At 37.6% G+C, this 21,671-nt stretch overlaps 1 protein-coding gene across 1 annotated transcript; it reads right to left on the reverse strand.

Annotated features, from left to right (window-relative positions):
• Positions 1 to 1,352: 1,352 nt before the first annotated feature.
• atp1b3a (ATPase Na+/K+ transporting subunit beta 3a) lies at positions 1,353 to 20,237 on the reverse strand. The gene is made up of 7 exons (XM_079818528.1): positions 19,732 to 20,237; positions 11,007 to 11,135; positions 10,701 to 10,799; positions 10,398 to 10,585; positions 7,153 to 7,203; positions 4,377 to 4,463; positions 1,353 to 2,228 (listed from the first exon to the last, which is right to left on the reverse strand). Exons 1-7 carry the CDS (start codon positions 19,844 to 19,846, stop codon positions 2,061 to 2,063), a joined length of 837 nt encoding a protein of 278 aa, XP_079674654.1. The 5' UTR covers positions 19,847 to 20,237; the 3' UTR covers positions 1,353 to 2,060.
• Between the last annotated feature and the right edge of the window lie 1,434 nt (positions 20,238 to 21,671).

Genomic DNA, 21,671 nt, shown 5'->3' on the forward strand with positions numbered 1-21,671 from the left:
CAGGAAATCATGCATACTTGGGAAAATGACAAAATTACATACCATGGTGGCTGACAAAATGTTACGCAACTGTTTTCAGACTCTACTAGCATGTCTACATCTCACTGACAACAATGATTCTTAAAATCAGCAAGCAGGGGATAAGTGTTGGAAGATCCGTCTATGGCTTGATATGTTTTGTTAATTATTTTTTAATAATAAGCATAATTTTGATAAATGTTGTGGAAAAGAAAAGAAACAGACAAAAACTGCTATTTAGCACAAAAAATATTAAATGCTTTTTTTTTTAACTGAGAAATAAATGCCCAATGTGACATATATGTAACAAATTTTTTTTTATCATAAACGCCCAATGTCACATATGTGTAACATTACAGATCTCTCACAAGGAGGGGTTGTATTTCAAAAACAACTGCAGAAACTTGTTACAAGTGGTCCATTAAGCCTGTTTTATATGCCCCATCATTTTCCTATAAGGATAAATTGGTCCGGGTTCTTATGGGTTAAAAATGTCTATACTGTCCCTTGATCAATTTTTTGCATCCTTGCTGAATACATGTATTATCTTTATATATCTTTAAGTTCTTTCCCAAAAAAACGAAAAATAATAAATTCTTACCGACCCAAAACTTTTGAACGGTAGTACAATGTTACAAAGCTTTCTATTTTAGATAAATACTGTTCTTTTGTACTTTCTATTCATCAAAGAATCCTAAAAAAAAATGTTTTATACAACTGCTTTAAACATTGATAATAATCCTTAATGTTTGTTGAGCAGCAAATCATCATATTAGAATGATTTCTGAAGGATCATGTGACACTGAAGACTGGAGTAATGATGCTGAAAATTCAGCTTTGCATCACAGGAATAAATGACATTTTAAAATATATTCAACTCGAAAACAGTTATTTTACATTTGAATAATATTTCACAATATTACAGCTTGTTTTGTATTTTTAATAACATAAATGCAGCCTTGGTGAGCAGAAGAGACTTTAAAAACATTATTAAATCTTAATGATTCCAAACCTTTGACTGGTGGTGTACACTGGCCGGCTTAAAAGACACACTATGTACAGACTGAAGCAGATTCTCGTCTCTGTGACTAAATGTGGTCAACTAATCAGTCGACGCAGACCGCTGATTTATTGATAGCTGCTGGCAGGAATAGACAGTGCTGTGTTTGGTTGAGCACTGTGACATGGTTAAGTTAAACAAATACAGCGTATGACACTGTATGCATGTTTCGGTGCAGTAAGAGAACGAGTTATATGTAAATACAATCATGCTTGTATATTCTAAACAAATTGCTTCTCAGCACAATTGTTGTAATTTTGAATTAGAAAAAGACAGGTTTATGTATCTATATTTTTGTTTGAAAAAACTCTGTTCGACAACATTGTGTTTTAACGCCATCATGTGGTACATTCAGGATATAACAGACCATCTACAACCAGTACTTTTGTGTTTTATTTTTATTTGTCAAAATAGCATTTCTACCAAGGTGTTAAATGGCTCTTAAGGCATCTGCACGGACAAGGATCCATGCAGAGGTTATGAAAATCATTTAGGTTACAAATTTGGCTCCCGTATTTCATATTTCAAAAATGTGTCAAATAATACCACTTTTTCAACATATTTCTTACAGCAATATGACAATACGATCATTAAATATATTCACACAGAGCAACACAAACACAAAAAAACACCAACCGAGGATTAAGATAGCAACTAACCCGTCTCATAAAGTACAATGTAAACAAAATCCCTTTAAGGGTACAACGTAATGATGTTAAAGAATTCAAAACATCTAGGGAATGCGAGGCCCGGGGTCAAAATACAATTAAACGTTCAGAGACGCTCACGTCTTCAGCAGGAGGTGCTAGGCAGGAGATTAAACTGGGGGGATTCATTAACAAAAATCAATCAGTCATGCCTGTCTGTGGAGTGTTAAATTAGGTCCTTTAGACCTGCTGAGGACCAGCAGGACGTACATTGGAGGGACAATAGGGAGAAAAGTAGTGCAAGTACCCCTTTAGTGTCCGCACCAGCAACTGCTTTATTCGGTCACCAGGACCCGAAAGGTGACGCGGCCAAGAAACTTGTCACGCTCGTCGTTGTTCTTGAGGTTGGAGCCTTCTACCTTGCACTCTACAATCAGCTCAGAGTTGTAGTCTTCCTTCTTAAGCATCAGCCTTACAGCAACCAGAGGCTGAACGTAACCCTTCTATTGATGATCAGAGACAGAAAAACAGAGGTGAAAAAATGTGCACTTCACTACACACACTCAAATTTAAATCTAATAATATATTTTCTGAAATAATTAAATGTTGAAGTTGAATACGGAAGGTGGTCCGCCGTGGCTAGATATTTTACTTTATAACATGTTTAATATGGATATATTAACCCCCGGAGCGTGTCCTAAAATTTCTATATATCCTAATCATTATTAACAACATGTATTCTTATTTCATTGAGCACATTGTTTGTGCCTTTTAAAGGGTTAGTTCACCCAAAAATGAAAAATAGCCCATGATTTACTCACCCTCGAGCCATCCTAGGTGTATATGACATTCTTCTTTCAGACGAATACAATCAGAGTTATATTAAAAAATGTCCTGGCTCTTCCAAGCTTTATAATGGCAGTGACTGTTGCGTCGTTCCTGAAGTCCATGAAAGTGCATCTATCCATCATATAACTGCTCCACATGGCTCCGGGCAGGTTAATAAAGGCCTTCTCAAGTTATTAACTCCCCCGGTTAAGACACCCTTTTATGGACTTCAAAAACGAGGCAACGGTCACAGCCATTATAAAACTTTGAAGAGCCAGGACATTTTCAATAAAACTGATTGTATTCGTCTGAAAGAAGAATGTCAAATACACCTAGGATGGCTTGAGGGTGAGTAAATCATGGGCTATTTTTCATTTTTGGGTGAACTAACCCTTTCATTTTTACATTGATTAATAATACATTGTTAGCTAACTGTGTGCTTTGTATATATACATTTCTGAAATACATAACTTGGGACACAGTCTCCACTAATAAGAAATCACTTTAAATAGTAATGTAGACGCATTCATTTTCTGTGAAGCTGCTTTGAAACGAAATGTATTGTGAAAAGCGCTATACAAATAAATGTGAATTGAATTGGATTACTTTTATGATGGAGGGAGACACTTTTTTGAGCTTCAAACTTTGGACTGCCTTTTACTGCCATTATAAAGCTTGGAAGAGCCAGGGCATTTTTCAATAAACTCAGATTGTATTCGTCCCGAAGAAAAAAGTCATATACACCTAGGATGGCTTGAGGGTGAGTAAGTCATGGGGTAATTTTCATTTTTGGGTGAACTATGCCTTTAAACTCAATCATACCATAATTTAGAGAGAATTTTTGGAGGATTTAAAATAAGAAATGTGAAGCTTATTTGATAAAAGCACCTTTAAAAGGCACATTAATTCTTCTATTAAAGGGATAGTTCACCCAAAAATGAAAATTAGCCCATGATTTACTCACCCTCAAGTCATTCTAGGTGTATATGACATTCTTCTTTCAGACGAATAAAAGCGGGAGTTATTTTACAAAAGTCCAGGCTAATCCAAGCGTTATTATAGCAGTAATAGTTGTTCTGTTTTTGAAGTCCATAAAAAATGCATCTGTCCGTCAAAAAATGTGCTCCACGTGGCTCCGGGGTGTTAATAAAGGCCTTCTGAAGCTAATCATTGTGTTTGTGTAAGAAAAATATCCATATTTAAAACTTTATAAAGTAAAGTTTCGGCTGACCGCCTTCCGTGTTCAATTTATGGAAAAAGTGTTGAAAGGTCCTATTATTGCAACTATTATTGCAGTTATAATGCTTGGATTAGACTTTTGTAATATAACTCTGATTGTGTTCGTCTGAAAGAACAATGTCATATACACCTAGGATGACTTGAGGGTGAGTAAATCATGGGCTAATTTTCATTTTTGGGTGAACTATCCCTTTCATGTAAAATGTTAAAAAATGTTAAAGAGGTTAAAAAACCTCTGTATTTGATTACTTCAGGGTTTATGGAATTGCATTATGGCAACAAAGTTGTAAAATTGGATACACAGAAAAGGCTATTTCTTTTCATACAAAGAAAAAAAATTATGTTACACAATGTTTTGTAATCTTATAACTATACAATTGAAATTTTTTAACATTTCTGAATTGACCCCCAATCCCTTCCATTATATGTGCCTCACTGTAATTGAGTACTTTTTTAAAGAAAAGGACAGACAAGTGGAATTATTTAAGTGGTAATCATGATTATGCTACAAAGACTGTTGATTGAGCTTAACTTGCATTGAACCTGGAATATTCCTTTAAGCATGTGGTGAGAGCCATACTTACATGTGTCTTTTTCCCATAGTAAGGGAAGTACATCCTATCAATAGTCCCCTCGTTGGGGAAATACTGCATCTGAAGAGGTTTCTCACTCTGAAGAGAAGCAACAAAATACCGTCAGACAACTAAAGACAACAGACTGTCACTGGGTGAGAGTGGATGATGCCATTTGATGTACACTCCTTTGCAAAAAAAAAATGGCTCAACTCTGAACTTTTAACTGCCTTAACCACAAGTTATTGGTCAGAAAATTAGCAAAAATGTAATGCACAACAAAAAACAATTGTCTCAGAAAAACATCAAAGACAGAATGAAGTCTTTGGCAGAATATGGAAAGTTGTGTGGGGTGTGATGAATCACAATGAAACACAAGTTGCATGCTGATGCTCCAGAGCGGTGTCATCGAAAATCTGCTGAGAAATATAATAAATGCATCTCTACCACAGTGAAGCTTGGAGGAAGAGACTGTGTCATTATGTGGGGAGCCTTTTTTAACTGCTGGTATTGGTGAGATACTTCACTGTGAAAAGTCATTTAGTGCTGTGGAGTACAGGAGAATATTGCAGAATGGCTACAGGAAAATATTGCAGAATGTCTCGCTTCCCACAAATGAAAAGTTGTTATCTAAAGGGGAAGAATCAGATGTTATTTTTCAACAAGACAATACTCCTGCCCAAACTGCAAAGAAATCCAAGAAGTGGCTTGAGAACAAGACCATCAGGCTCATGTTTTAAACAGTCCAGATTTAATCAGTATAGTGAAAATTTGGACTTGCATTAAACTCAAACGAACTAGGAGACATTAACAACTTATGAACGGTTTGTAACACTGACTGCTCTTCCTTTAAAAAGCTGTCTGCAAGTTTACCCACACGGCTAAATACAGAGCAGCACTATTCAAAGCGGGCTTACCATTGGCCAACGCTGTTCACGTGAGCACCACCACGCATGCGTGTGATGCTGACGCAGGAGCTAGCCAATGGTGAGCCTTTATCTTTAAGTTACTTTATCTCCAGTATTTGTGCAATTCTTGCTGATTTCCTGACCAGTGATTTGTGATTAAAATGGTTAAGACCATTAAAAGACCAGTTAATAGTTTGCCATTTTTGGCTTGGCACATTTTTGTTTCCAGGAGAGTAGTTGCAACCCTAATATAATATATAAATCATCCATATGACATATACAGCAGCTGCAGTGTAATAATACATTTGAATGCAGTACATAACTAATCCCAGCAGAAGACAGACAAAGCAGACTTCTGCTTTGGAGAAAACAAGCACTAAAAGTCATGCCGCTGCTTTGCCATGCTAAATAAATTATAATTTGTCCCGGTATTAGCCATCTTGATCAAAAGTAGCATTAGCAACTTATCTAAGAAAATATTCAAATGATAACAACTGCAAAAATGGGCAGTTAATTGATTTTGATTAGGGATGCATGAGATATCGGCCGGTATACCAGATATTTGCACTTAGATTACCTTTGCCACCATCTAACGCTCACTTAAAGGGTTAGTTCACCCTTTAAAACACCCTTTAAAGGGTCAACTTTAAAACACTACTAAAGCCGCGTTTCCACCGCAGGAATTTTCCCCAGGAACTAGGGACTTTGGGGTGGTACTCTATGTGTTTCGACCATAGGAATCAGGGTCTAAATGAAGTTCCGGGTAAATATTTCCCCCTCAAAAAGGCCCTGCTCGCGAGGTAGTACTTTTTCAAAGTTCAGGGTGGGTCTTGGGCACTGAACATTGCTGATTGGTTCACACGGCATTTGATTGGCTGACTTCACGCAGCATTTTATTTCAACCACTATTTTTTAAAAGTCTGATGTGGTGCATGCAGTAAGCTATTCGAATGAACAATGAAGTTTAAAAAATACGACTGATGGACCGACGACAAGGTTCAGGCGTTATTAAGCTTATATGCCGAGGACGAAATCCAGCGGGAACTGGAAAGTCGCGCGCAGTCCTACGTCACCGGACTAATCTTCACGGTACTTTAGACCATGATGGAAATGCAGACAGCAACAGGTCTGGGCATCTAGGGGAAAAAGTTCCTGGGACAAATTGTTCCGGGCATTTTCGGTGGAAATAGGGCTTAATATAATAACAGTTATGTAGCAAATTTCATAATGTACCATAAAATGTTTCACTAAATTCACCTGTAAAAATGATTCACATTTAAAATTATTGATCTTAGCTTTTAGTGGTTTATTTTTAGTTCATTTTATTTCATTTTACATCATATTTAAGATATCGTTGCATCCCTAATTCTGACAAGATGTTATTTCTATGTTGAGGCTTGCAGAAGTTTTGAAGTTAGGAAAGACAGCATAAGTAAGAGACATGCCCAATCACATCTGTAGCAAACGACCGGGTGAATGAGAGAGACCATACATACAGTGATCTTACCCATCACTTTACTAAGGAGTTCAACTGGCAGCATGCAATTGAGACATGAGAGGAAAAGAAAAAAAAAAACACTCTTGAGAGAGGATGGACTAACAATTAGAAATCCAAGTGGGAGACACAACAACATATACATCAATCCTTAAAGCTGAAATCCATAAGAAAACTGCAGAAAGGTTTGTGTCAATGCATGTGTGCTTTTTTAAAATTTCCATTTTTAAAATTTCTCATTTTAATTTCAGCTTTAAACCACAAAAACACCACAGATACAAACGTATACATTTATGATCTTATATGTCCTACTGTATCTTGATATCAGAAATGTACATTAAATTCTTTAACCTACTTCCATTTTAAACAGGTTTATAAATGTTACCTTTGATGTGCAGTTGATGTACGGATCTCCAGACGGCTTAAGACCAATGACCTGAGGGTTAAGAATAATACAATATCAGCCTGATTCACCCTCAGTCAGTAAGTAGATATGAATACCCAGCCATTTTGAAATATTAATGTTTGAGTGCCAGTTTTATCCTTGAAGAAAATAATTTGATAATGCATTATTCATTTGGAATGAAATGTTTTGTATTCACCACCATTCAATGTAACGTATTTCTGCGATGGCAAAGCTGAATTTTCAGCAGCCATTACTCCAGTCTTTCTTTCATTACATTTTCTTTCATTACGTTTTCTTTCAGTCTTTAATGCCATGCCAGCTTTTATGGCTATATTCATGGTGAGAGCCAGATTTAGTTATTCAAAAATAAAACTAAACAAGATGTTTAAAATTTTATTATTTTCTAAAACCCTTAAAACTAAATTTGGATTTACTTGGATAAAAACCTTTTTAAAAGTATCAACAGATTAAAACAAGTTCCTCAAATGGGGTAGATGTATTACAGTCCAGTAAAATACATGTTTAATGGACAGTGGATTCTGACAATATGAACACGTGTTGAACAAAAAATGAACAAAGAATTTTCTCCTGATAGTAAAAAAATTATGTGTGAGTCTTGAGTGTCCTATCCAGCATCGTATGTCAATGACTTGATCCCAGTGATTATTAAAAGGGAATACATGTCTTGTCCCAACATCAAGATTTATTTAACGTAATTCACGTTGTTTAAGCATTTAATGTTGCTTTCTGTGAATGGCATAGAGCATTTTACTGGTTCTGTAGATAATGCTTCTTTGGCAGCACTGTCATATTAGAATTATTTGATTCAAGAGATGACAATTTGATTAAAATCTTCACAATTTTTGGCTGATCTGTTATAGATTCCAATATGTCATGATTCCTGTCTTGTGTTCCCCCGGTCTTGTGAGGACTTTTATGCTATTTCCTTTTCTCCGCCATGTTTTGTAATCTTTTGTAGTTTTCTGTTGCTGATTAATTCGTTGAATGTTCCCAGGTGTGTCTTATTTGCCAATTACCCCTTGTGTATTTAAACCCCAGTGTTTCTCATGTTCCTTGTCTTTGCAAAAGAACTCGTATGATGAATGTATTGATTTTTTAATGCTATATCTGAAAAGGACTGATCTAGATAAAACAATATAGGTATATAGGAGGTATTTGGAAAAGGTATGTTGCGATCCAGGTGGCGGTAATGCACCTTGAAGTTGTATGCCAACCGTCTGGTGTTGTCCTTTTTTCAGTTCAGCTCCCTGGTTTTCCTGTGCTTATTTTGGTTTACTTTGGTTGTTATTTTTATTTAAATACAGTTTTCCTGCACATGGATCCTGACTTCACTCATCTCTGAGAGCACTAATAGGGATCCAGCAGTGAGACGTATGTGTCTCCGACAAGGAGATTTCACATTTACTGTGGGAGTCACAGAGGAGGAACACTGTACTCCCGCAGTAGCCGCCATGCCAGACTCCTCAGCTGTCATGGCCGCCATGCCAGACTCCCCAGACCCCATGGCCACCACACCCGAAGCAACAAAGGGTGCTCCAAGGCATTTGAGACTGGCGGACCCACCGCTGATGTTAGTGCGAGCATCCCAGTGGTCCACTCCAGCTTCTCCCGGTGAGGCGCCATCTGCTCTTGAACTTTCTGTCTACCCTGACACAACCATCGTCTTTCAACTTTCTGTCAGCTCTGAAACGACCATGGAAGCCGTCCTTGAACTCTCTGCCTGTCCTGTTACAGCCAAAGACGCTGACTCTGAACACTCAACCTGACCTGTAATGGCCAAGGAGGCCTTCTCTGAACACTGTGCTTCCTGTGACAACCACAGAGGCCGTTTGTAATCTCTCTGTTACAGTTCTGCCTGATCCACCGTGGTGGTCTTCAGCTCTGCCTGATCTCACGTGGTGGGTTCCAGAACTTCCAGTTCCACCTGCTCCGCCGTGGTGGTCACCAAATCTGCCCTGGCCACCTGCCCTGCCACCTCCGCTCTGGCTCTCTGTCTCTGATCCTCCTCAATCTCCAGTTCCACCACACTGGCCCTCCATAACCTAACGAATGATATCTCAATGAACTCCAATGCCAATAATTTGCCTCTACAGTGAAAAATTAATTTGGTCAGGGATACATGACCACCCTGGCATAAACGATTTGTTGCAAAAGCTGCTGCCGCTTGATTTTGCAGATTTAGATCTATTTGTGTATATTGGGATATGTTGTAGGAAAATTGCTCTTATATCCAGAAATTGCTGTTGATAATCATTCTGATGATTTTTTGGTTTCTTGCTAAATCCATGTGGATTTGGGGTTTGAGATCCCATTGAGGAATTCTGCAAAAATGTGTCTGTTCCAAAATGTTTAAATACATATTCAGATTCTCCAGATGGGTTATATAATGCATGGACCAACTGGACGGATGTGACTTGGATTTCAATATTATTGAATACTGAATTGAGAAACTGCTGAATATGCTGGATTTTCCTCATTTCTTTCAAGTTTGGTGTGGTTACACATTGTAAAGCCAACTTTAAGCATCTGATTTCCAAGGAAGGTCCATTGGCTTCCACAGACTTAGGATTGGTGATGTTCAGTAGGCTGTATTCCAGTTTCCAAAAGTCATATGATTTCCTGGCAGATCCATAAATTACCTTTCCATAGCCCAGTCTTGAGTGAATCAAAGTTCTTTACAAATTCGAGTTGAACTGTCTGCTCCCCAGTTGGTTTTGGATAAAATCTTTCAATTTTGCATGGTTTTAAAACATTTCTTTTTAATACTGTCAAAGGTGATACCATGAAACCAGTCTCTGTTACAACTTTAATGGGGACTCTGAAACAAACAAAGCTGACAAAAATGAAAAAGATTTGAAACCGATCTGCATTGACCAGGATTGTATTTTGTTCATATTCAGTTGGATTTTTACACTCCCTAGTATTTGTGTACTTGTACTGTAGCAAATGCATTACCCCAGTCTTCAGTGTCACATGATCCTTCAGAATTCATTCTAGTAATATGCTGATTTGATGCGCAAGAAAAATTTCTTCTTATTATTATTATTATTTTTATCCATAATGAAAACAGTTGTACTACTGCTTAATATTTTTGGAAACCATGATACATTTCTTCTCAGGATTCTTTAATGAATAGAAAGTGCAAAAGAACAGCATTTATTTGAAATACACTTTTGAATGGTAGTGTGTGTAAGGTCACTCACCCTGTTCATCTTGACAATAACGCACGGCTGTCCTTTAGCATAGCCGAAAGTGGTGTCCTCCATCCCAGAGCAATGGTGGAGTAAACTCCTCCTAAATTGGCAGACCTTCTTCTGAGGTTCCTCATCCTGCTCAGAGTACTGACCCGCCATACACAAGTCATTTTTGGCTTGCTCTGAGTCATTATACTCTGTCAACAGAAAACAGACAAACTATAAATATACAAGACTGTAGTATCCAAGTACAATGCAACCAGATGAGAAATGATTAAAAAAGCAGGGTGAGGGAAAGTGTAGAGCACTTACGATGTAGAAAGGATTCAAGATGCTGGACATACTGGCCATATTCAAGAGATTCTGATCTGTTAAAAACTATATTCAAAAAGTTTGGCCTGATAACCAACCCTGTGAAAAAGTTAGTTATAAATTAAGTATATTTAATAGACCTTAAACATAACATAAATATGTACAGCAAAGAGACCTGTCAAAGTTAGAGGAGACAAATGTTATGTTGCACTATAGTCATGTATATATACATATTGCATAACAGTGAAAAGAACTGTGTGTACTGTGTACAGCCTGATAATAAGAGCTGCACACTGACATTCTCACCTGGAGTCGCGACACGATCTTGATACTTTGGCGTGTCGTCATTCAGCATCTGAAGCATCACCCACAAAGTGAAAACAAACATGGCAGCCAAGAAGACATAGAAGACCAAGTAAAAGAGGAGGATGAGGCCTGAAAGACAGAAAATCAATTGATAAGACCCCTGCTAAAAAGATTTAACAGTATAAAATAAACATAAACATAAAAGTTAACATGAACATAACATAAAACATATTCATAACAGAACCAACCAAAGCATAACATTTTGCTGGGGTTTCATATTATAGAGCTCATTTTAATATGACAGCATGCTATCTTACTATCTTATCCGATTTCAATTTAGTTCTCTCTCTTAGATTGGTCAATCACAGATTTTCAATTCCAGTCAATGGACTACTTGCACTGAGCTTCATGATGCACTTCTGTTTTGAAATAATACAACTCGTTTATTACCGGTTATATATATTTTCAATGTTCTGTAGTCACCTAGTTGACTAAACGCCACCTAAAATGAGTATCCGCAAGAAGATTTAAAAATCTTTTTTATTAAAAAAAAGTTATGAGAGAGAGCCCAAAAATGCAAGAATTCCAAAAATTCCAAGTCATGTCTTCATCCAAACATCTGCTAAGGGGTAGGACTGCACAATTAATCACAATTAACCTGAAATCGCATTTCAAACCATTTGGCTTATTGCAATTTATGAAAGCGCAAAGGCTGCAATTATTTTTTATGCGCAGCTTGTCAGTGAAGCACGGCTCTGTGATCAGTAGTAAATGCTGCTCCATCTGAAAGCACTGCGAGCAGATCTTCCCAAAAGCACTCCCAAAAGCACTCTTTCCAGCATTTCTGAATTATTTATTAACTTTAACATTTATGAACGAGAAGCATTTATGAACCTCTTGTCCAACAAAATACAACATTTAATAACATGTTTTTACCCCAAGCTCACTTCATAATGACAGTTGAGCATTCTTCTGTGAGATTATGTGGCTTCTTACACAATAAGAAAGGCACACAACATATTGATTCAGTTTTCTATACAGTGATAAAGGCTATGTCGAATAGCATTGAAGTATAAATATATTTTATTATCTTGAAAATACCAGAGAAGGCTTGAAAAACTCAGATAAACCATATTGTCGTAGTCATGTGTTTATTAGTCATGTGTAATCAAAGCGTTTCAATCTTCTGTTTATTCAGCTACAGAGATAGTATGATGCCCATATGGAATTCCTGGAATGAAGTTATCCTACTTCTGCAGAGTTTCTGCACGAGAGCGCCCTCTGGCTTTCAGATGGACCAGCATTTACTACTGACCACAGAGCCATGCTTTACTAACAAGCTGCTCATCTTTTTTTCTTCTTTTTTTAATCGCAGCCTTTGCCAAATCGAGTGCAGTTTATTTCTGATTAATCATGCAGCCCTACTAAGGGGTAATTAAATGTAACAAATCGTTTATTAGAAATGTTTTATTGATAAAACATTTTATCAAACTTTGATAATTGGCTTAATTTTTTTTAACAACATAGGAGATTTTATACTTTATATAAAAATCAACTTTAAGTTTTTTAAACCTGTCAAGTTACAAATAGTAGTACATTTAGTAAAGAACAAATGTATACTCGTGTGCATGCGTTATGTTATGTTAATGTGCATTATGCACATTATCGTCTCTTACATACATTTACATTTACATTTATGCATTTAGCAGACGCTTTTATCCAAAGCGACTTACAACTTGGGGGTACAATAAGCGATTGGTCGTGAAGAGTCGAGTGAGCACAACAAGTGCCTGAAATACTTAGTCCATGTACATTTCTCAGTGTAGCACAGGCTAGAGTAGGGAGGGAAAAGGGAAGAAAGAGTTTTTTGTTTTTTTTAAGAGGTTAAGTGCTCATGGAAGAGATGAGTTTTTAGTTGACTTTTGAATGTTGTCAACGAATCAGCGTTTCGGATGGTGGTGGGAAGATCGTTCCACCAGCTAGGTACGTTGAATGAAAATGTTCTGGAAAGGGATTTTTTGCCTCTCTGTGATGGTACTACAAGCCTTCGCTCCTTAGCTGAACGAAGGCTTCTGGTGGGGGTGTGGAGTCGTAGAATCGAGTCAAAGCATGTTGAAGCCGCTCAATCTGACATTAATCCCTCTTTTTGGAAAGCGATAACGTAATCAAAACATCCGATAATGTGGGTTTTACTGGAAATATGTGTACTTGCTGGACCTCGGCTTCTCGTAAATACTACCGTATATCGTGCACGTTATTGACAGACATTGATGTTGTGATATTCAAATTATGTGGATTTGAAAACAGCTGGATAGTAAGGAAATAATTATTTATTTCTTAGCCAGCAAGTATTCAGTAAAGTGATTGATTCCCATGAGTGTGTTATGCCAATGTTTTTAGTTCTAATATTCCAACCGACAGCCTGCCTAAGCCTATGAAAACGTGCATAAGAGGTGAACTATGTTTGATTTTTGGGTAATTATAAAAAGTGCTGTAGACGTTCAAAATGCTTTTCACGTAGTTCATTATATATAATTTAAAACTTTTGTTTCATTCCTAGCCCTAGAAGATGTTGACTCATTTATATTTTAGACTGTATGGATGGATTTTGTGGGAAATTGTATTTATAGGTCAGTCTTCTGAGCGCGTCATCTTATATTCCTACTCAGAGAAAAGTAGCTCTGGCTACTGTGGCGCTTGTATGGTGCGAATGGCATAAAGCTGAAAGTTTGTTGTCACAACAAACTAAAAAAAATTCTCACAAATCTTTCTAAACGGAAAACCTCTGGGGAGACACCAGCTGTAAAAACAAAAGCTGTGTCCCAATTCAGAGGCTTCATCTTTCGAAGGCCAAATGTGTCACAGCGGAGCAACAAACGCTGTCCCAATTCAAAGGCTCCTTCAGATGCAGCCTCGAAATGCATGGCTAGAACGAGTGGATTAGTGATGTCCAGTTTGCGAACAAATCAGTCTTTTAAACCAATTCACCAAATCGGACTGAATCATCTGAAGCAGTTCACAGCTCGAGTCAGCAAAGATCTACAAGTTACTCAATCAAAACTCACCTTCGGACGTGCCTGAGAGCAAATATCCAGGAGTGTATGACCCAATGATGCCCATTTTTGCTAACTCATTCAGCACTCCAGTTAGTCCATCAGTACACCGAACTGAGAGTCTTTCAGCTGTTATATATATATATATATATTTTTTTTTTTTTTTTTTTTTAATGTACGTTTCTAATAAGTAACTAGATAAGAACATTTGGAGTGTGTGCAGTTTACGTTGTAGAACAAAACGTCAAAGTATCGTTAAGTTATGTTTACCACAGGCTTTTTTTACCCTTTTTTTATTTTAAAACCCCAAATGAAAAATCTCGAAGGAGACCAGTGGCGAATTAGTCTTTTTGGTTTCGACGTCATCCCTGCATCGCTCTATTGGAACCATCCTTCGAAGGAAGCTAAATAAATCATTATTTATGTGACCATACGTTCTGACAAGATGGCCTGTATCAGTGTGTACACGGCGCATCTAACCACATTCATCCGCGCAGAAGCAAAACAATGTTTTTTGGCAAAACGCATACCGTTCTGTTTAGTTTTTAACCGTTAGAGCTTTCATTTAGAAATTTAAAATAAGTGTAAAAATAATTTAGTCATTTATTTCATATATATTCACTAGTAGTAAAATAATGTTACAGTCCCATTCAGCCAGTGGCATATCGGCACACTTAAGCTGCTATAACGGTAACACAGCAAGTCAAGGCCTGCGGAGCTGTCTAAAGGTTACTTTACAAACGGTGATGTTATTTTCTGTAATTTTGTACTATTTTCTATGATCCTCTGCTTGCCTTTTTGGGGTTTCACTTAGATATTTTATTTTCCTCTTTAGTCAATTGAGTTCAGTTCTAATGGTGCGTTCAAGTCCTCCTGGGAAGTTGGTATTGAGGAAGTGGGAAGTCGTGTTTACGACAGCAGGTTCAAGTCACTTTCATCAGAGTAATGCTGCCTTCATGCTACCGGGATTATTGTAAATACTAGTTTCCTTGTTAAAAAATTGGACAAAAAAGCAGGCTAGAATTTGAATGCAATGAGCTTGTAATAACGACTTGAGAAGTGAGAAGTGGGAATTTCCAATAGCACGTGAAGGCTATTACACAATAATTACTTCTAGAAAATGAAGCACAAGGAATGTGCATCAGGTGTATTTTGCTTTTTTATGTTTTTAATTAATTTATGAAGCCACTGTAAACTTCATTGTTGCATATTATATTGTATGTCAATTATGACAATATCTGCTAAATACCTTTAAAGGCGCACTTCAGCACTGGGAAGATGAATGTGTATTTAAACTGTGTCATTAATGAAGTAGAAATGTGAAATTATTTTTGAATTTGGTGCCTTCTAGAGTGAGAAAAGACAGAAAATGTATTTTTGTCTCATGTGGATGAAAGACAACAACTCCCAGAATGCACTTGCTTCGCTGCCCTACGCGGCCACTCCCAAAGCCACGGCTATTGGTTATCACTTGGCCACCGCGGCACCGCCCCACCGTCGTTTTGATATTCATAGTTATAAAATCATTTCGTTCAGTTAGAGAATAGACAATTCAAAAGTGAATGTGTCTTTTCAATAAAGAGTGAGTGAGCCGAACGAAAGTCACGTCACAGATCGCATGTGGAATCTAAACTTTCATAGGAATTCATTGACAAGTTGAAACACTTACTTTGCTCCGTTCCGCTCCGTTATGAATGCCCGAGCCGAACGGCAGCGGCCGTGCGCATTTACATTCTGTGAGTGAGATCCCTCCCTTGTGGGCGGGTTGAAAACATGCGGAACTAGTAAGGAATAATTGACCCGTTCAATTATTAGAATAATAATGCACACCCGAGGTGGTGATGCGGTCATGACGCGAAGCGAAGCATTATTTTTCTATTAATTGAACGGCCCGGAGTCAATTATTCCGCTTATATTACGGTTACCACACCTCAAGACATCGATCCGATTATATATTTAAAGGGATTCGTCCGGTTTTTGTACTTAAATCGCTATTGTGAGTAGGACTATTTCTTCCGCGTCTCATCCAAAGGCTCTTTTGCTAGTTCCGAAACGTCATTTTAAAGCTGGTAATGGAGGCTTGAACCGTTGATAGCATTCTACTGCAGTTATTAATGAAGTTATTAGAAAGAGAGAGAGAGAGAGAGAGAGAGAGAGAGAGAGAGAGAGAGAGAGAGAGAGAGAGAGAGACAGCGCTGTTATTACCTCGCTAGTGAACAAATGTCATGTGTAGCCTTTAAGTTGCTAAACTATATAGGCTAACTGATAAAATCGTCAGGGCAGCGCTGACAACACCTTTTTGTGCAAACTGTAGTGCGTGTGCGAGCACATGTGATTGCAGTAATGAGACAAGCTTGCCTTTGAAGTCCGCTTCCGTTTGTTGGTTTTCATCTGGACTGTCTAATACTGCTGCCGCCCAGTTGTTGAACGTTTTATATCCACCGTTAATATATATACTTTAGGAAAATCGTCTGCCATGTTGTATTTTTTAGTCCTGTAATTTCCGTTATTACAGTTAACTATGCGAAGTGATATGGAACTGTAATGCGGTCAAGAGAGCTGCCTGGAACTATGTTCGCTGTACGTTTCCCAGAAAATAATTGCACACCTCAGAACGTTCATCAGCCAATCCGATTCAAGCATTCAACGGCCCGTAGTATAAGCTCCTGTAGTCTCTAGCCTCTGGCCAAAAATCCGAGATAATTATGCATTTTATTTCTGGAAAAAATCCTCCGATGACGCAACAATCGTCATTTTGCGTCATCGGAGGATTTTTTCCAGAAATAAAATGCATAATTATCTCGTCTCAGGGGGATATGAGGGGGAAAAGTACCATAATTCGAATATACTACCGGGTTTCTACTGATACTGATTTTAAATGAAAAAAGATCACAGGGGATACATATCCCAAATCTTAAAGATCGGGGCTTAACGAAAATCCTGTGTTGCCCACTCATTGTGATTCATGTGCGTTTATCTCATACTTGCCAAGTCCACGTATAACACGCGTTAAAAAATCACGTGTCGCGGGTTGTGGTTTTTTGGGCTTATTTTAAAAAATGTGGTTGCTTGTTAGGAAAATATGACAAGCAACTTTACATTTATGGTCACTGTTTTGTCCAATACATTGACTGACACTGTCTTCTCACAGCTAATAGCCAATCAGTGCAATGATACAAGTGCTGTAGTAATGCGTCCTCACATCCCGCCTCCTTCTCCCCATCATTTAAGAAAAATTGCATTCAACGTGCAAGCATATGACATTATAAATGCACGTAATGATAGTTAGTAGACGTAAATAGACGTATACATTTTCACAATCAATTCCACCAACTGGGGGTGGCAGTGGCTCAGTGGTTCATGTAGGTTGTCTACAAAACGGAAGGTTGGTGGTTCGATCCCCGGTTCCACCTGACCAAGTGTCGAGGTGTCCATGAGCAAGACACCTAACTCCAGCTGCTCCCGACGAGCTGGATGGCGCCTTGCATGGCTGACACCACCGTCGGTGTATGAATGAGTGTATGAATGAGTGTGTGAATGGGTGAATGTGAGGCAAACTGTAAAGCGGTCGGTGTATGAATGAGTGTGTGAATGGGTGAATGTGAGGCAAACTGTAAAGCGCTTTGGATGGCCGTAGGTCTGTTAAAAGCGCTATATAAATGCAGTCCATTTACCATTTACCAACAGTGATGTACAGAGATGGAGAGGAAACAGAGGCACCTAATTCAATTTTAAAAATATTTGTATAATGTATTTATCATTACAGGCTATGATTAAAAAAAAAAAGTATACTAATAATAACAGAAGTTACGGTCAAATGTATTTATTTACAGGCTATGATTAAAAAAAAACAAGTATCCTAATAATAACAGAAGTTACAGTCAAATTTATTTTATTATAAATGTGTGGCTATATTGCAGCGCTCCCTTAGTGCTTGCCTGCGTATCAATATCCATACTATCCATCCTAAATAGTATGTGACATTAGTAATTTTCAATACTATTTAGGGCAGATAGTATTGAGATGCAGGGCTTGTCTTTTTCACGGTTTGCAGTGTGTTCACTACTCAATGCTCCTAATATGTGTGCACTAATAATTGGTTACCATAATTGGCCTTCACGTCACTTTTTCTCTTTTTCCATCTCCAAACCTATTCTGTTCACAGCTGATCGGAGGATATTGCGTGATCTTTATTGCAATGTGATGATTTTTGTAAAATCACATCTGTTTTTGCTTTTCAAACTCCGAGAGGTTTCAGTTTAATGTGTTGCAGGCTCATTTATTGATATAAAATAATTGATCATAAATAATTAAAATTATAATAAATAATATAATAATATTGGGCTTTTTTTTTTTTTAAAGCTTCTTATTTTTCTCGCGAGAGTTGGCAACACTGGTTCATCTCATAAATACGATCTTTACGACATGAGTTGAACGCACCATAAAAAAGCAGGCTACTGTAATAGGCCTAGGTGAATCTGCGACTCAGCCCACCATAGGATGGGAGGCCCTAATACACCACTGGAGCTGCGGGGCCGGTGTCCCGTATACCCATGCATTCAGCAATCTTTTTTGACAGTAAAAAAAATCAAAGGTGTCATTCGAACAGAAGGTTTACTGAGGCGAGAAAACGGAAAGATTCCCCACTGGCCAGGCGACGTCACGGCGCTCAGCGGCGCCACTTTGATGTTACCGAGCGCTTTGACGCTGCCATTTAGGTCTATCTTCAAAACCAACGATGATGAATGAGTTTTTGAATCGGGGTCACTATTTTGACTCACTGAAAGCGTCTAATTCCTTTAGGCTTTTAATCATTTAGACGCGCGCGCTGGTATCATCAAGATAATCAGTTGTATTGACTAGGCATAATGGGTCTTAGGCCAATAAGAACAGGAGAAGGTTAATGACAGCCTTTCTCTTCTTAAGCTGTGAACACAGTATGTCAATTATGAGAGTTTCTGATCTCGTTATTTTTAAGGACAAAGTTATTTAATCAACGCAAGGTAGCTAAATAGTGTCTTGCGTTAATAAATAAACATATGTAGCCTACGTAGATTAAAACCTCACAACTACAGTCTGGAATAAAAAGCTTATTCTGCCACTGACCCAGTGTCTAATGACGTTTATTAGCGTCAGAATCCTTTTTCGCTCCACAGTGAATTTTGACTGCGAAACGCGGACAATGGTCGTTTCGTTCCATTTTTAAACATAAAATAACAACACCCTTATGACATTAAAGAATTGCTGCCGCTTCTAATTTTCGTAACATTTATATTTGTAACAAATATGGATTCGAAAATGTGTCGTTGTAGGTTTTACCCGAGAAAAATCTGCTAGAGCTGAAGATGTTGAGCATTGAGCAACATATTTACACTGTAGAACAGATCATTCGAAGCGCAGAGAGATGAGAAGACATTAAAATGCAACTGATGTCATCAGGGAACGAGTTGATGACATTAAGATGTCGGAATGCCAAAGATAACGATTGCGTTGGTCGTTTTCAGTGCTCAGTCGGTCTTCATTCATGACCCTGGGGGGCTTCGGGGTTTATAAGCTTGTGGTTCAACAGTTTCTTTCTGTCATAAATTTTTTCCTTATATGATTATTTATGTAAACTGCACATTTCATCACGAGCATGAATGACGCCGTTTGTAGGGTTTGTGTCAACTCACCCCAATTTCTACCAGTCCGACCGAAGAATTCTCCAGTTCTGGGATTGTAGATCACGTCTTTCCAGCTGCTCTCAGGCTCTTTGCCCTCCGATGGTTTTTCGCTCTTTTTAGACATACTGTAATTTAGGCGCAACTGATGAAAAAGACGCTGTGTGTGTGATGCGACCTGTCTGATGAGGCTGAATTTAGTGGGGCTGATGCCCTGGTCAAAGAGTAAAGAACCTCCGGGCTCTGACGTCTCCAAATGCGCTGCAACGAATGTTCTTGATTCCAATTCAAAACTGGTCCAACAAACCTGACCGACAGCAGCACGTTAGGTTGTGGGGGAGGGAACGAAGGGGCACAGCTGTTTTGCGCATGCGTAAACAGCGCAAACCTGGAATTGCAAATTGATTTCGAATTTTATATCGGAGAATCTTGACCGTCGACGCTCTAGTAGTCTACTGTGCATGCTATATGCTATAAGTATCATGGTACTGAACGAGTAGGCCACCATTTCACATCCTAAGTAGCCTACTTAAAAATTATCTTGGTGTTACCATGGTGCATGTTCAAAAAATATAAAAATACACTATTATTAATAATACCAATAATAATAATTATGGCCTAAATGTAGGTGTTGGGATGTTTTTCATTTAAATAGCATTGTTTGTGTCTAATTGTAGTTTTCAGAGAACATTGCACCAATGTTAACATGGGATGGGACGCATGAATAGACGCGGTCATTCTGAGATTCTGTGATGAAGAAATTCGGTGACACTTTATTTTAAAATGACGTAGTTACAAATTACTACATGTACTTACTATAGTAATAACAGTGAGGTAGTCCCCTTAAGGACTGTGTAACTTTTCTGTGAAACAAAAGTTAAATGTGTCTAGAATAGTTATCCTAGTTTTCAATGACAATGACATTTATAAACCAAGTATGAAAAATGTCCAGAGTTTCCATGTTACTAGATTTTTAACAAAAATTTGATTTGTACCAAGGTGGGGTAAAATGCCCCAACTCTGACAAAGCAATTTGCTTTATACGTTTACAGCTAAATCTAAGTATTAGCTTAAAATTAAAAAGACAAGCCAAAATAACAGTAGATAAATATGAATATTTATTAATGAACCATTTCGAAAATCAACCTTTTTGAAAAAAAAATATTGTTAACTGATGCTAACTGGCTGGCTAACTAGCTACTTGATTCTAATGTGAGATAATTTTTAAATATAAAGTCCAAATATTTTTATTCAGCCTCCTAGTTAGATTAGCCTACATTTGATGGAAAAACAAAGAATGTGATGTTCAGAACATGGTAACTACAGTAATTATGATAGTGGGAAGAGATGCCCCTTGGCTTTTTACCCCACAGACTTGGTTTGAAAAAAAAAATTGTCATTCTGAAAATAGAATTATATTTTCCTTACATAACAAGTACTCTCTAACTACAGGCCTGGCTCTTCTCATATCATATACAATTGTGATTTTCTGCAAAACAACAAGCTTTAAAACACTTTTTTTTCTTACTATTAAAAATAATATCGCTTAAAAATAGTAGGGGGGCGGGGGGCAATGTAACTATGTCACCTTAAAATAAAGTGTAACCAGAAATTTAAGTAGTAACTCCAACTGGCAAGATAGATAAGCTTTATGTATATGGTTTATTCCTAATGGGAAAGGTTTAACACCTTTTAAAAATCAGTGCACATGTAAAGCTTTAATCTTTTGTACTTGGTTGATACACGGATATTCACAAACCTGTACTAAAATCGACCAAACCTGAAAGTACACCAACCCCTTAAACACAAGAAAGAATGAGGTAAATCTATAATGAGAATAGAAGAAGATAAAGGGAACTATGAGAAGAGCTGCAAAATAAATGCTATTACCATCACTATTTTTTTCTGCTTTCTGAGCACAGCTGAGCTGTAATGAGGCTGTTAATTATGAC

The sequence above is a fragment of the Gobio gobio genome (genome assembly GCF_949357685.1).
Source record: "Gobio gobio genome assembly, chromosome: 6".
Classification (NCBI taxonomy): domain Eukaryota; kingdom Metazoa; phylum Chordata; class Actinopteri; order Cypriniformes; family Gobionidae; genus Gobio; species Gobio gobio.

Excerpts from the sequence above, each read along its gene's own strand:
- atp1b3a (XM_079818528.1), bottom strand. The coding sequence starts at position 19,846 with ATGTCTAAAAAGAGCGAAAAACCATCGGAGGGCAAAGAGCCTGAGAGC. Across the intron at positions 10,800-11,006 it reads AGATCGTGTCGCGACTCCAG|GGTTGGTTATCAGGCCAAAC; the intron begins GTGAGAATGTCA and ends ACTTTTTCACAG. Across the intron at positions 2,229-4,376 it reads ACTATGGGAAAAAGACACAT|AAGGGTTACGTTCAGCCTCT; the intron begins GTAAGTATGGCT and ends GATCATCAATAG.